This window comes from Artemia sp. Qi Xiang Cuo, chromosome 5 (assembly GCF_049724085.1).
Source record: "Artemia sp. Qi Xiang Cuo chromosome 5, ASM4972408v1, whole genome shotgun sequence".
Taxonomy (NCBI): Eukaryota; Metazoa; Arthropoda; class Branchiopoda; order Anostraca; family Artemiidae; genus Artemia; species Artemia sp. Qi Xiang Cuo.
In genome coordinates, this window is record NC_142798.1 from 11,815,229 (window position 1) to 11,832,914 (window position 17,686).

At 33.9% G+C, this 17,686-nt stretch overlaps 1 protein-coding gene across 1 annotated transcript in view; it reads left to right on the plus strand.

Moving 5' to 3' along the window:
• LOC148951810 (uncharacterized) overlaps window positions 1-17,686 on the plus strand; it is a 48,017-nt gene that overhangs the window by 18,475 nt on the left and 11,856 nt on the right. The window contains exon 2 of the mRNA XM_089089343.1: window positions 15,951-16,956. Coding sequence (XP_088945469.1) covers window positions 15,951-16,956 — 1,006 coding nt within the window. The remainder of the gene's footprint in view (window positions 1-15,950; window positions 16,957-17,686) is intronic.

Here is a 17,686-nt window from a genome sequence, read left to right on the forward strand (position 1 = left end):
AACGAAATGGCTATCTAAAAATTGTTCATCGGATGGGTTTGGAGAAAAAAGGGTGTGTGTGTGGGGGGGCGGGCTAGTTGCCTATGGATATCTTTTGACTCTTAAAAAGTGAACTAGAACTTTCAATTTCTGATTAAATGAGCCCTCTCTGAAGTTTATACGAGCATTCTTTTCATAAGAACCATATACACCCCCAGGACAACACTTACAAAGCCTACTCTCCGGGCCCTGGGGGGTTGTGTTGACACCGGAGTTTTTGTTATCTAACTTTTGAACAATTAAACAAATGACTATCTCAAAATTTGTAGCGGATGGGTTCGGAAAAAAGGGCATGGGGGGGGGGCTAGTCACCCTTCAATCTCTTGACTCTTAAAAAGTGAGCTAGAACTTTTAATTTCCAATCAAATGAGCCCTCTATGAAGTTCATACGAGCATCCCTTTCATAAGAGTAGTAAACAAAAAATCGCGAAGAAAGGAAACGAGGACAATTAACAGCCAGTGAAAAAATTGAAAAATTATGCAAATATTTCGGTCAAGACCTCCGCTTGACCGTCCTCAGTGCAGAATAAAACTGATAAAAATTTAAAAACCAAACCTTAAAATAAAAACACCAAACTAAAATTGGACGACCCTTTCCTAGTAACGGTGAAAGGGTTTTAGACGGTAACCGTCTAATGCATTCAGAACTTACATTCAAACTTACGCCTTAGGCATTTGCGGGTATATTTTCAACGAATTGGGGTTTCTGACACAATTAACTGAATGTCTATTTCATGATATACAAATTTTTTTTTTTAAGGTTAAATCCGTATAGGAAAAACCGGTGTATCTTTTTAGTTTTCTTTACAATTAATATTAGTAAGAGAATTGAATTCAAAGAGAATAGTTTTTATTTGAAAGGATATTAGTAGAGGAAAAAATGAGTGGTGCATTTACATTATTGGAGATTAATGTTGGAGCTAACAACAGTGATGTAATTACTTCTTTAGTTTACGAGATTTGCGAATTTTTTGCGAAGAGGTATTAGCGTAAAGGTATTGCGATGGTTAAGAATGCCTCACGGGTAATTAAAGAATGGGGTGCTTACATCAGATACTTAGTAGATTTGACACTTACAAGAGACATTGCTAGAGTAAAATATATTTGGTGTTGGTGATATTATGACCCTCCAAGTCCCCTGGGGAAAGGGTTGCACAGTGTATCGGTATCGGACGTATTATTTTTGGGCTGATTGGTATCGCAGGTATCTATACAGATTTTTAGTAGCTCGTATAAAAGATATTACTCAAATCTACGTTCTTCCTATAAATTCAACCATCAGCAACTTCAAAACGGCACTAAAAACGGCACTTTTGGTGCAATGTCTCAAGTGGAAAAGCTGGGGCTAGTAGACAACCAGCACTTTTAGATTGACGTTTAATGGAACATTCTAAAGATATTGCTCTTATATACGTTTTGTTTATATTTTATACAAAAAATAACAAAAATAATATTGATTAAAATAATTATTTTTTTTAAATAAAAAAAAACAAGTTTTTTTAATTTAAAGAAAGGAACGACGGTAAAACTTAATCCGAACAGAAATTACTCTGTATATGAAAGGGGCTATCCCCGCCGCAACGCCTCGCTCGTTAAACTAAAGTTTTTTATTTTTTAAAAAAAAAGAGTCGTGAGAAAGTCAAAGTTTTGCTTAAAAAGCGAGATGTTGAGGAGGGGACAGCCCCTTTCATATACAGAATAATTTCTGTTCGTTTTAAGTTTTTACGTCGTTCCTCACTTAAATTTAAAAAAAACTTTTGTTTCTTTATTTAATTTTTGAACGTTTCTAAATTAATGCCGATGGTATTGAAAAATGGTAATTGTTAAATATTCGGGTAAAAATACAACTAAGAAATGGTTCACTATAAATAAGGCTATCGTGTTTTTTCGAACTTTCTAGGGTGTTGGTAACTATTTAGTTTAAATAATTCTAGTAGGTATTTATTTTTGTGGATGGTTTTTTAAAATGTTACTTTTTAAATATTCAGGTAAACATAAGACTAAGAAATACTTCACTATAAATAAGGCTATCTTGTTTTTCAGAACGCTCTAGGGGGATGGTAACTATTTAGTTTAAATAATTCTAGGAGGAATTGTGTTTTATGAAAGGTATTAAAAAATGCTACTTGTTAAATAGTCGGGTAAACATACAACTAAGAAACACTTCACTATAAACAAGGGTATCGTGTTTTTCCGAACTTTCTAGGGCGGTGGTAACTATTTAGTTTAAATAATTAGAGGATGACTTGTGTTTTATGGATGGTCTGGTAAAATGGTCCTTGTTAAATATTCGGGTAAAAATACGACTAAGAAACGCTTCACTATAAATAAGGCTATCTTGTTTTTCCGAACTGTCTTGGGTGGTGTTAGCTATTTAGTTTAATTATTTCTAGGAGGAATTGAGTTTTGTGGCTGGTGTGGAAAAATGGTACTTGTTAAATATTCGGGTAAACATACGACTAAGAAACGCTTCACTATAAATAAGGCTATCATGTTTTTCCGAACTTTCTAGGGCGGTGGTAACTATTTAGTTTAAATAATTCTAGGAGGAATTGAGTTTTATTGATGGTATGGAAAAATGGTACTTGTTAAATATTCGGGTAAACATACGACTAAGAAACGCTTCACTATAAATAAGGCTATCGTGTTTTTCCAAACTTACTAGGGCGGTGGTTACTATTTAGATTAAATAATTCTACGAGGACTTGAGTTTTATGAATGGTATGGAAAAATGGTACTTGTTAAATATTCGGGTAAACATACGACTAAGAAACGCTTCACTATAAATAAGGCTATCGTTATTTTCCGATTTTTCTAGGCGGGTGTAACTATTTAGTTTAAATATGTACTTGTTAAATATTCGGGTAAACATACGACTAAGAAAAGCTTCTCTATAAATAAGGCGATAGTGTCTTTCAAAACTTTCTAGGGCGGGTGTAACTATTTAGTTTAAATAATTCTAGGAGGAAGTGAGTGTTATGGATGGTTTTGAAAAATTGTACGTGCTGAATATTTGGGTAAACATACGACTAAGAAACGCTTAACTATAAATAAGGCTATAGTGTTTTTGAGAACTTTCTAGGGAGGTGGTAAGTATTTAGTTTAAATAATTTTAGGAGGAATTGATTTTTGAGGATGGCGTGGAAAAATGGTACTTGTTAAATATTCGGGTAAATATAAGACTAAGAAACGCTTCACTATAAATAAGGCTATTGTGTTTTTCTGAACTTTCTAGGGCGGAGGTAACTATTTAGTTTAAATAATTCTAGGAGGAATTGAGTTTTATGGATGGTATGGAAAAATGGTACTTGTTAAATATTCGGGTAAACATACGACTAAGAAACTCTTCACTATAAATAAGGCAATCGTGTTTTTCCGAACTTTCTAGGGGGGGGATAACTATTTAGTTTAAATAATTCTAGGAGGACTGGATTTTTATGCATGGTATGTAAAAATGGTAATTTTTAAGTATTCGGGTAAACATATGACTAAGAAAATCTTCAATATAAATAAGTCTATATTGATTTTCAGAATTTTATCTGCGTTGTTTAATAATTATGTTTATTAAATATTTGATGACATTATTTTTGTTTATTGTGTGGAAAAATGGTACTTGTTAAATATTCGTTTAAATATACAACTAAGAAACAATTCACTATAAATAAGGCTATGTTGTTTTTCTTAACTTTCTAGGACGTGTTTATCTATTTAGTGTGAATAATTATTGTAGGACTTCATTTTTTTGGCTAGTTTGGAAAAATGTTTCTTGGTAGATATTCGGCTAATAAAACGACTAATAAACGATACACTAGATATAAGGCTATTGGGTATATCTTAACTTTTTGGTCAAATGTATCTTTTTCTTGTCGATTATTATAGGATGACTTGATTTTTAGTGATTGTTTGGAAAAATTATGCTTTTTAAATAATCGGTTAAAAATAATACTAAGAAACGCTTAATTATAAATAACTGTGTCGTAAACAGTGGAACGATGGACAAATAACTGAGATCTCTAAAAAAAGTGAGGAGGCACTGTGTTAGGAAAGTGCGTTTAAATGATAGAGCAATTTTAGTATTGAATAGCATCAGGGAGAAACACTTATACCACAATCCAATAGCCACGGGCTTCATTATTTGACACGTATGCGTGCGTTGTCAAGGCAGTAAGAAATGGAATTTCTTTGGAGTACCAAAAAAATTCAACTCTTATGATGGTGGATATGCGAGATTGAGATCTCCGGAGATGATTGCACTCAAAGAGAGTGCCAACATAAAAATAATAGTTGATAACGAGGGGCATCTTCTTGCTAGTGCTTGTGGTAACATGTTACCCTGTGTTAAAGCATATCGTCAGCTTTCGGGTATTAGCATTCAAATGAAAGCAAAGACGAAAATAAAGGTCTATTCTTCTACTAATATCATAAACCAGATCCTGTCTACGTGCCGGAAGTGTTACCTGTATAAAAAGAGTGTGATAATAGAAAGTTAAATTTATATAAAAATAAGAAGTTCCTTTTACTACAATATTACTAATTACTTTAGATGTGAATCTACGAAACATAAAGGATCAGCAATCATTACTTCAATTGATAAAACAGACAATGAATCAACTAATAAAAAAGATGAAAAGCATATTGGCCCTGTTGATGACACACGTATAAAACTTTTTAATGAATCAAAATGGACTAATGATTATTCTACTGATTACGAACTAAGAGAAGACAATAGCTATACTATCAAGAGAGTTCATGGTGAAGCATTTTATGGAACAGATTCAAAATGTCCAAAGTTGTTCAATTCTATATGACATTATTTAATTAAAAATATATTATACCTTACACTGTTATGTGTTAATTATTTTTAGAGTAAGCTAGCATATCGAACGTTTAGAATGTCTATTAAAGCATCGAAGATGTAAGAAAAGGATTTACATACATCATATATTGGATATATAGGCTAACATAGAGCAAATCTAGGTATAAAAATGAATAAATTCTCTATCGAAATCTATTGACAGGTGCGTGGGATAGCATTGACAAAATCAAAGTATCGTAAGTAGAAAACTCTTTCTTGAATTCAACTCATGGGGTCTATCGAATTAAATATCAAAACAATAAAGAGTTTATTACTTACTTGCGATTTTATCATGATTTCTCGAATTAACTATCTGTATCTTGTCCAGGAAGCAAATTCAAGAAAGCGATAGTTACTTACAATTTCTTCACAATTTAATGAAAATAATAGAAATATTCTACGGAATGAAGACGAGTTAAGCTTAAAAATATTTATTGATTAAACGTATTAACATATTTTTTTTTTGAGAAAAAATACAAAACAACTAATTTTTAAATAAAAATACTACTTAGAGTTCACTCTTAAACATCCACAACCGATGGCCTTGGAATAGTTTTTTTAACCATGTCTTATGGATTTATCACGATCAGCTATGTTCTTAGGTATGCACTTTGTAAAGAACCTAACCTCGTCCTCAGAACGGTGATAACCCCCTTCAAATTTAGGACACTTAAACTCTTCTAGATTGAAAAGTGGAATCCTAGAATCACACTTTTGAATTAAAGCTTGATCTGTAGGGACAGTGCACTTTACGTAGTGTATCAACTCAAAAAAAGCTGCAATTTTCAACTACTTCCTCGTAAAAAGTTCTGAGTTCCTCATTTTTGTTTATCAAGCATGTAACTTAGAGAAAGAATACGCTACTTACTTATAATTTTTTCATAATTTAATTAATGCAATTTCTGTATTGGGTATCCAAGAGGTGACTTCAAGAAAGAATTTGTTACTTACAATTTTTTCATAGGAGGTGAATTAAAGAAAGATTTTGCTACTTACTTACAACTTTTTATAATTTCTTAAATGAAATTTCCGCATTGTTTATGCAAGAGGTGACCTTAAGAATGAGTGTGTTACCTATTTACAATTCCTTCATAATTTCTTGAATTAGATTTCACTATTGTGTATACAATAGGTCAAAGCAATAAAGACTTTATTAACTAATTGCGATTTTATTATTATCTATTGAATTAAATATATGTATTGTGTCCAGAAAGTGCATTCAAGAAAGCTATTGTTACTCACTTACAATTTCTTCATAATTCAATAAACTGAATAAAATTATTCTAAAGATTAAAAACGGGTTAAGCTTAGAGATATTTATTGTCTAAACTTATTGACATTTTTTTTTTAGAAAAAAAAATGCAACACAACATATTTACAAAAAAATAGTACTTGGAGTTCACACTTCAACATCCAGAAACGATGATTCCATGATTTAGAATAGTTTTTTTTTAACCGTGTCTTATGGATTTATCATGATCAGGTATGTTCTTATGTATCCACTTTGCGAAGAACCTAACCTCGTCTTCAGGATAGTGATAACCCCCTTCAAATTTAGGACACTTAAACTCTTCTAGATTGAAAAGTAGAATCCTTGGATCACACTTTTGAATTAAAACTTTATTTGTAGGTACATTGCCCTTTACGCAGAGTGCTTCAACCCCGAAAAAACTGCAAATTTCACTGACTTCCTCCTGAACATTTCTCAGTTCCTGACCAGCATTATTAAGTGGTGTAATCACTCTATCATAGAATCCTAGTCTGTTTATATAACGTAATGTAGTACTCCACAAGCTTTTATTATACTCAAACAGATTATAGTTCACTATCCAATGATATCAGTCAATTTCTTCGAGATCCATAGACAATAATAAAAAAGCACATTCAAATATAACACCACAAGATGATTTTTTCAATCCGATAAATTCTTTGTCATACAGTCCTATCATCTTGGATGCTATTAATGCGCTTGTTAGGTAGAGAAATACTTTATCAAGCTTTTAAACCTTCGCTCAAAGGTTGAATGGAGCTATGGCTAGGGAAATTAGTCATAAAACCATCTGAATTCAGTGTAGGGGGGAGTTATAAAACCTCCAGTGGGAATTTCTTAAGAAAAACACATACATTAGAAAAAATATTAAATAGTCCGTAATCACCTCATTTGGCACGCAAAGAAAAACACAATTGCCTTATTTATATTGAAGAGTTTCATCATCGTATGACACCAAGCATATTCAACACGAACAATAGTTAAATACCAGACCCTCACCTCACGTACATCTAGAATCATTTCTAGCCCCTACAAGAACCAGCCTCGTCAGTACTGTTTTTCCGTCACATTCACAAAAATCAGGTAACCCTCGAATTATTTTAACTAATTACTTACCCTCACCCTAGAAAGTTCGGAAAAACACGATTGCCTTATTTATAATGAAGCGTTTCTTAGTCGTATGTTTAGCCGACTATTTAACAAATAACATTTTTCTATACCGACCATAAAACTGAATTCCTCTTAGAATTATTTAAACTAAATAGTTATCAACGCCCTAGACAGTTCTGAAAAAACACGATTGCATTATTTATAATGAAGCGTTTCTTAGTCGTATATTTACCTGAATATTTAGAAAGTACCATTTTTCCATAGCATCCATAAAACTCAATTCCTCCTAGAATTAACTACACGAAAAAGTTACCCTCACCCTAGTAAGTTAAGATAAACACAAAAGTCTTATTTCTAGTAATGCATGTCTTAGTCGTATTTTTTTTCGAATATCTAACAAGTAAAATTTTTCCACAAAAGCGAAAAAATTGAAGACATCATCTAATAATTCACAATAACGGGATACCCCCGCCCTAGAAAGTAAGGTAACATCAAATAGCATTATTTATATTGATTCTTTTAATAGTTGAAGGGTTATACGATTATATCTCACGTAAAATTATTCATCCTAATCCCCAAAACTCCCGTCCTCCTAGAATTATTTAAAATAAAAAGTTACACACGCAAACAAAAATTCGAAAAACACGATAGCCTTATTTATAATGAAGAGTTTTTTAGTAATATGTTTACCCGAATATTTAACAATTACCAATTTTCAATATCATCCATAAAAATCCATTCCTCCTATAATTATTTACAGTAAATACTTACCATCACCCTAGAAAGTTCTGAAAAACGCCATAGCCTTATTTATAGTGAAGCGTTTCTTAGTCGTATATTTACCCGAATATTTAACAAGTACCATTTTTCCACACCATCCACAAAAATCAATTCCTCCTAGAATTATTTAAACTAAATACTTAACACTTCCCTATAAACTTCACAAAAACACGATAGCCTTATTTATAGTGAAGCATTTATTAGTCGTATGTTTACCCTAATATTAAACACGTACCATTTTTAAACACAATCCATAACACTCAATTCTTCCTAGAATTATTTAAACTAAATAGTTATACCCGCACTAGAAAATTTTGAAAAACATGATAGCCTTATTTATAGAGAAGAGTTTCTTAGTCGTATGTTGACCCGAATAATTAACAAGTATCATTGTTCTGTACCATAAATAAAACTTCCTACCTCCTATAATAATTTAAAATAAATTTATACACCTGCCTATAAAAATCGGAAAAATATGATAGCCTTATTTATAGTGAAGCGTTTCTTAGTCATATGTTTACCCGAATATATAACAAGTACCATTTTACAATACCATCCATAAAACTCAAGTCCTCCTAGAATTATTTAAACTAAATAGTTACCACCGCCCTAGAAAGTTTGGAAATACAAAATAACCTTATTTATAGTGAAGCGTTTCTTCGTCGTATGATTACACGAATATTTAACAAGTACCCTATTACTAGACGATCCATAAAACTCCAGTCATCCAAGAATTATTTAAAATAAATAGTTACCACCGCCCTAGAAAGACAGGAAAAAAAAGATAGTCTTAATTATAGAGAAGAGTTTCCTAGTCGTATGCTTACCCGAATATTTAACAAGTACCATTTTTCCAAACCATCCACAAAAATCTATTACTACTAGTATTATTTAAACTAAATAGTTACAACCACCCTAAAAAGTTCGGAAAAACACGATAGCCTTATTTATAGCGAAGCGTTTCTTAGTCGTATGTTTACCCGAATATTTAACAAGTACCATTTTACCATACCATCCATAAAACTCAATTCCTCCTAGAAATATTTAAACTAAATAGTTACCACCGCCCTAGAAAGTTCGGAAAAACACGATAGTCTTATTTATAGTGAAGTGTTTCTTAGTTGTATGTTTACCCTAATATCTAACAAGTACCATTTTTCCACACCAGCCACAAAACTCAATTCCTCCTAGAATTATTTAAACTAAATAGTTACCACCGCCCTAGAAAGTTCGGAAAAACACGATAGCCTTATTTATAGTGAAGCGTTTCTTAGTCGTATGTTTACCCGAATATTTAACAACTACCATTTTTCCACACGAGCCACAAAACTCAATTCCTCCTAGAATTATTTAAACTAAATAGTTTCCACCGCCCTAGAAAGTTCGGAAAAACACGATAGCCTTATTTATAGTGAAGCGTTTCTTAGTCGTATGTTTACCCGAATATTTAACAAGTACCGTTTTTCCATACCATCCGCATTAATTCAAAAACGTTCAAAAATTAAATAAAGAAAAACAAGTTTTTTTTTAAATTAAAATGAGGAACGACTTTAAAACTTAAAACTAACAGTAATTATTCCGTATATGCCAGGGGTGTTCCCCTCTACCACACCTTTATTTTTAAGCAAAATTTTTCCTTAAAAACGACTCTTTTTTTTAAACAATGAAAAAAGTTTTCGTCAATATCAAGTCCGGGTGGAGGGGGCAGCCCCCTTTCATATAAAGTCTAATTTATTGTGGGTGTAAGTTTTGACGTCGTTCCTTGAGTTAAATTAAAAAAACATTTTTTTTTTTTTTAAAATAAATAATAATTTAAATAAAAAGTATTTTTTTAATTTATTGTATAAATTATAAAAATAACGTATATAAGAGCATTATCTTTCGAATGAGCCATTAAACGTCAATCTAATAGTGCTGGTAGTCCACTAACCCCAGCTTTTCCACTTGAGACAGTGCACCAAAAGTGCCGTTTTTAGTGCCGGTTTGTAGTCGAGTCCTTTTTTATTTATAGGAGGAACTGAGATATGAGTAATACCTAGTATAAGATATCATCCGACTATGTAAAGACGACAGCGATAGCCCTACGCCCAAACATAATAATCCTGGTCCAGATTAATTATGCAACAGGTTCACCAGGTGGAGCGGTGGGTCAAAAAATAACCAACACCAAATATATTTTACTCTAGCAATTTCTCTTGTAAGCGTCAAATCTATTAAGTATCTGATGTAAGCACCTCATTCTTTAATTACCCGTGAGGCATTCTTAACCATCGCAATACCTTTACGCTAATACCTCTTCTCAAAAAATACGCAAATCTCGTAAACTAAAGAAGTAATTACATCACTGTTGTTAGCTCCAACAATAATCTCCAATAATGTAAATGCACCACTCATTTTTTACCTCTACTAATATCCTTGCAAATAAAAACTATTCTCTTTGAATTCAATTCTCTTACTAATATGAATTGTAAAGAAAACTAAAAAGATACACCGGTTTTTCCGAGACGGATTTAACCTAAAAAAAAACTTGTATATCATGAAATAGAAATTCAGTTAATTGTGTCAGTAACCCCAATTCGTTGAAAATATACCTGCAAATGCCTAAGGCGTAAGTTTGAATGTAAGTTCTGAATGCATTAGACGGTTACTACTCATGAGAACCATACATGTCTTATGGGCATAACTTAGAACGCCTTCCCCCGGGCCCTGGGGGTTATATTGACACCGGAGTTTTTCTTATCTGACCTTTGAACTATTTTTAAAAAAATGTTTATCTAAAAAATTTTCATCAGATGGGTTTGGAAAAAGAAGGCGTGGGGGGAGGGCTAGTTGCCCTCCGATCTCTTTTGACTCTTGAAAAGTGAAATCGAACTTTTATTTTCCCATCAAATGAGCCCTCTCTGAAGTTTATACGAGAATCCTTTTCATGAGCACCATATATTCCTCAGGATATAACTTACAACGCCTGTCCTCGGGCCCCGGGGGCTCTGTCGACCTTGGAGTTTTCGTTATATGCTCTTTGAACTATTTTTGAAAAAATGGCTATATAAAAATCCTTATCAGATGGGTTTGAGGAAAAAGGGCGTGGACGGGGGGGGGGGGCTAGGTGCCCTCCGATCACTTTTGACTCTTAAAAAATGAACTAGAACTTTCAATTTCCAGTAAAAAGAGCCCTCTTTGAAGTTTATACGAGCATCCCTTCCATAAGAACCTCATATGCCCGAGGGCATAACTTACAACGCCTGCCCCTGGGCCTGGGGGGTTGTGTCGACACCGGACTTTTTGTTATATGATCATCTTTGAACTATTTTTAATAAAATGGCTATCTCAAAATTTTTATCGAATGCATTTGGGAAAAAAGGGTGTGGGGGTGCTTACCCTCCGGCATCTTTTGACTCTTAAAAAGTGAACTAGAACTTTTAATTTCCAATAAAATGAGCCCTCTCTGAAGTTTATACGAGCATTCCTTGCATAAGAACCAAATATGCCCCAGGGAACTTACAACGCCTTCCCCCGGGCCCTTGGGGGTTGTGTCGACACCGGAATTTTTGTTATGTGATCATTGAACTATTTTTAACAAAATGGCTATCTCAAAATTTTTATCGGGTGCGTTTGGGAAAAAAGGGTGTGGGGGAGGGAGCTGGTTACCCTCCAATATCTGTTGACTCTTAAAAAGTGAACTAGAGCTTTCAATTTCCAATCAAATGAGCCCTCTCTGAGTTCATACGAGCATTCCTTCCATAAGAACCGTATACACCTGCCCCCGGACAATGGGGGGTTTTGTCGGCACCTGAGTTTTTGTTATGTGACATTTTTTTTTAACAAAATGGCTCTCTCAAAATTTTTGTTGCATGCATTTGGGGAAAAAGGGGCATGGGGTGGGGCTAGTTGCCCTCCAATCTCTTTTGACTCTCTTAAACTGAACTAGAACTTTCAATTTAAAATCAAATGAGCCCTCTCTGAAGTTTTTACGAGTATCCTTCATAAGAACCATATATTGCCCCAGGGCATAACTTACAACTTCTGCCTTCGGGCACTGGAGGGGGCTATGTCGACCTCGGAGTTTTCGTTATGTGGTCTTTGAACTATTTAAAAAAAATGGCTATCTCAACGTTCTTATCAGATGTGTTTGAGGGAAAAACTGGCGTGAGAGGGGAAGGGGGGCGCTAGGTGCCCTCCGATCTCTTTTGACTTTTAAAAAGTAAGCTATAACTTTCAGTTTCCAATAAAATGAGCCCTATTTGACGTTTATACGAGCAGGAGTTTTGTTATATAAAACTCGACACCGGAGTTTTTGTTATATGATCTTCGAACTAATTTGAACAAAATGGCTATCTCAAAATTCTATCGGATGCATTTGGGAAAAAAGGGCATGGGGGCTGGTTACCCTCCGATATCTTTTGACTCTTAAATAGTGAACTAGTACTTTCAATTTTCAATCAAATGAACCCTCTCTGAAGTTTATACGAACATTTCTCTCTTAAGAACCATATATACCCCCAGAGCATAACTTACAACGCCTGCCATCGGGTCCTTTGGGGTTGTTTCGACACCGCAGTTTTTGTAATGTGATCATTGAACTATTAAAAAAAACATGGCTATCTCAAAATTCTATCAGATGCTTTTGGGAAAAAAGGGCTTGGGCGAATGGTTACCCTCCGATATCTTTTTACTCTTAAAAAATGGACTAGTACTTTCAATTTCCAATCAAATGAACTCTCTGTAAAGTTTATACGAGCATTCCTTTCATAAGAACCATATATACCCCCAGGGCATAACTTATAACGCCTGCCCTCGGGCCCTTTGGGGTTGTGTCGACACCGGTGTATGTGTAATGTGAGGTCGCTATAGCGTTGCCTTAGGTCGCTATAGAGTTGCCTCTGATATATTTGCTTACTTGGTTATTCAGCGTAAGCAGCAAATTTATGGCAAATCCAGGGAAGATTTTTTTTGAAACGCTTTTTGGGTCTCATTACAAAAATGACGTTCATCGCAAAAACAAAAACAAAAACAAAAAACAAAAAATCAAAATTCAATTAGCATCCCCCTTTTTCTGCTATAATTCGAATATTTGAATTGAATTTATACTGACCATATTATTTTCAATGGTTCTATAGTCAAATTTAAAATGATATCCAAGAGACTTCAAACTACTGTTGAAGTCCAAACCATGTGGATTAATAACCTATTTACGTTGAAAATTAAATTTTTTTTTTCTACTGAAAAGCACATAAATCTTAACAATTTCAATGATTTGTTGGAATTCAAACAGCAAACTACAATTTCAACAAAAAAAAAATTGATTTTTTTTACTTGTTTGAATTCAATAAGCAAGTCAGAATTCCAATAGAAAAATCGGATTTTTTTGACTTGTTTGAATTCGAGCAAAACATTTGTTGGAAACCAATTTTTTTTTTTACAGTGAGAAAAAAAGTTGGTTAGGTTGTGCAATGTAATTTTGCAAACCAATCACATTTTAGCAAAAAGAATAGCCTCAACTTTTAAAAATCGGGATGAGTAAGGCTGAGCGACAAATTTGAACTGACAAGAAATTACAATTTCTGGAGAGAAAAGTATCGCTTAAAAAAACTTGATTAGTTCTTTTGTGAGAAATACTAAACTAGTCCTTTTGTGAGAAATACTAAACTAGTTCTTTTGTGAGAAATACTAAACCACTAAAAAAAAAAAAAAAAAAAAAAAAAAAAAAAAAAAAAAAAAAAAATCAATATCCCCGTATACTGGGAAAGCCAAACAGCCCAACTCATATAGAGAAAGGACCCAGTCAAGTGAAGTCAGAATTAGGGAATATATATTAAATACATAAAGAATATATAAAGAATTAAAAATTAAAGAATAAAAGGAATAAATAAAAGAATTAAAAAGGGAGAATTACAAGCTTGAGAACCTCTTCCCTGGATTTAACTTGGCCCGTTGATTAATTGTTGACACCAACTTTGAAAAACACGTTATCTTATATGAAAATAAAAAGTAAACTCAAAACAAACAAAAAGTAACTCAATTACAGGTGGCTGCTATCCCTTAAATCTCACTAAAAGCAATACCATGTTTTGAAAAGTTAAATGTTCAATTAGGTCTATTTGTTATAATTTTTTTTCAACAACACTAAAAACTGTTTTCAACTTGCTTTTATTTTTTGTTTTCTGATAAGTTCTTAGCAAAGTGCAAGTTAAGGCTAAAGCTGTAAGGAGTGGGAGGTTGAGGATAGGCAATCTCCTCATATTTAAGGTTATATTTATTTGTCTGGTCGTAATGTTGCTCTTTACTTTCATTTGTAAAAAAACTTGTTTTTTATTTGAGTCAGTTAAAACGCTACAATGTCCTGCTAACCGAAGAAACTTCTCAAACAAGTGTTGTAGAGTGTATTTTATGGTATTTGAGTGGTGTAGTCGTAGATGCCTTTATTCTCCCTTTATAGGGGAGATAAACTCTGGCCCTAAGGTAATTAAATTTTGGTAGCGTGCCTTAGGCTATGACCGGACTAATGAGGCGTACCGACTGGGTATGTTCGAGGGGCTAAAGGTAGATCGTATAGAGGTTGTCTAAAATACAATACTTTTATTCAATTTACATATAATAATTACAGATATAGATATTCTACTGGGACTGGCTGTCCCAAGCAGACAACAAGTCTCAGAAACTACAATAATATATAATAAGATACAGACACTTACAATGATCCGACAAGATTCCAAGGTATTTCTAAAAACAACGGACCAGAGGTCAGTCCGGCATAAAGTTAGTATCAGTCTATCCCTTCCGATAAAATGTATCTTTTATATATTTTTATCATCCACACCTTCCTTTAACCAACCCACGTAATAGCTAGGAAGTGGTAATTTCTCAATTTCCCGTTAAACAGGAACTTGGCAGGATATGTTCCTTATCTTAATAAAAAGTGGTATTTCTAAAATTCGTATTTACGTCTTATATATTTTTACTAAATTAATAATTAACTAAATTAGAAAGCTTTACCACACAAGCTAGAAAACTTTATTTTCTCTCTCCTGTAAGATTATGAAAAATGTAAGAAACGCCATCTAGCCCCATGTTCAATAAGTCCATTGCAAGTATTATTTTTATTGACGTTCAGTAGGTAATTACCATTTCTGAGTTATGTTCATTAGTGCTTATTGAAATTTATTAAATCAATTATTTGCTTATTGTGTGTCAGAACTCAATAAGCTATATTTCGTTCTTCCAGATAGAAAAATCTTGGTTTATTTAGTTATCAGAATACGTTAAAAATCTTCCTACTAGAACCTGTTTTAAAAGGTGCTATGTAGTTGCACTTTAACTTAAATGCTTTTAAGTTAATAACTTTGTTAATAAATTTAATAACTATGGTACAATTAGAACGCCTTTGTCGCATAGATTTTACCATTTCTTCCAATTTTCAAATTATTCGCATAAAATTAATTTTTCTGTCCAAACGGCATTCAATATAGCATAACAGATATGATTATGCAATAATTAGTTTCAATTAATTAAAACAAACAACAACATTTTCACATGCTGACCAATTGTCTGCGCAGTGCAGGTACCGATCTACTGATTCTCTGCTTTTGGCCAGGAGTGCAGTGCGCGGTAGGGTGCAAATCATCCGAAGCTTTCCGCGTTTTCGCCTAAATTTCTTCAGGCACCAATTTGGAGCTGGGTCGACTCTGGCTAATGTTTCAGAGTCACACCGACAACCCCATTCTAACTCAAATAATCAGCAACACAAGGACTTGAACTCCTGCCCTTACGGACACAGAATTTCAGGTCTATTGTGCCAACGACTCGGCTAGTTGTCAAGTAATTACAATAAGCCATAATGAACACAGAGTCCGATTTTTCATGAACACCAAATACTAAGTGTCTCTCATATCTTTCTAGGTATTGAACTCTCCAGATGTCGTGTATCCCGTTCAGCATCTGCCAGCATCACCTTCTGACCATCACACCGATACATCTAGAATGTTCTACTCTTCAAGTGGGCAAAACAGCTTTGATCCCTATTACAGACGTCCATTATGGGACGTGCATGACTATCGCCACGGGATATGTTTTAAATACACCCCACATAGTCGTTCCACACCCGCTCAACACACGCCCTACGCATTGAACCAGTTTCCCAGCCAACAAAGCTGGAATGGCCAGAATTGGGAATTTAATCCGTTTCGTTCCGAAAACTTTTATTCACCGACTGAAATGCTTAGCCATTCGACCCCCAATTTCAATATAAGTTCTTACGAACGACATCCCACTTACTCAAATTTCAACTTTACCCCTAGACTCACGTTTCAGAGTCAAAGTACCTTTGTGACTGAGTTCAATTGTCAAGAAAAGCAAAATTTTTATCAGGCCGATAACTTTCATTCGCCAAATAATATTTTTACGACGTCCGGCCCTCATTTAAATCAATATTTTTATGAGCGAGTACCTACCTACAACTTTGACTCAGGACCTAGATCCATGTTTTACAGTCAAAATTCGTTTGTAAAGGAGAATAATCATCAAGAAACGAAAATTTTCAATTCATTTTATGATCAAGTTTATTATTTATCCTCGACAAACAACTTCGACGAAGAGGTCAGAAATCAAGATTTTCGGTTCCACCCGAATTTTAGAGAACAAACCATTGATCAAAGACAGTCTGATGCTATCAGTCATCCTGAAATTCGATATGGGAGCTATCAGTTTGATGAAATAACACATTCTCCTTCTTTTACCTCAAAATCATCCCCGCCAAGTTACGAAAGCTGTGAACGTAGAGTGTTTTTAAATGATTCTCCTTACCTCCCCATCAGTGAAAATATTAGGTCAAAGAGACGGAGTTTAAAGCGCAGCATATTAGGAGGTGTTTCAAAACGGGTGAAGAAACTGCAAACGACTTCTAAGGGTGAGTTACCATTCTGCTGTCTATTTCTTATTTTGTCTCTTTTTTAACTATAGTTCTTAAAAAGCTGCATGCAAAGCAGGGATTCAGTACACGGCCGTATCTAGGGGAGGAGGGCTACCTGGTTTGACCCCCTCCTCCTAAAATTTTATATTGTGTTATGTTCGTGACTATCTTTTGATAAGAGGCTATCTGATGAACTGTAATTGCTGTTTTCAAAACAAGTCGAAATATAGCAATCAAACACATACAGAAGACAGGCAAACTGCTGTATTATGCTGTCCGTGTGTATCTTCTGAATGGTTCTGATACGAGTTTTTATGGAGAGACGCCAGGGAGTAAGACAATTGCCCCCCCCCCTGGGTTTTTTTAGCCCTCCTCTCCTTGATTTTCGAAAAGATATTTTTTGGCATCTTCATTGAGACAAAAGTTGAAAAAAAATCTTTATCATTCCAACGTTTTCGTGAATTAACATCCTTGTTTATATGGCGATATACTGTAATTATTGTTTTTAAACTAATCTAAATATGTCCTTGGCTGTCTTCTAAATGTGTTATATGATAAACTATAGTTGTTGTTTTTCAAACGAAATCCAAATTTAGCACAACCCATATGGCGTCACTAGTCGATACAACCTTTTTTTCAAAAGGTTTGGTCTTCTTACGTCCTTTTGCACTTCCTGACTGAAGGGTGAAGAAACAGTGACCAGCAGCGCAATTAGGAACTGTGAAAC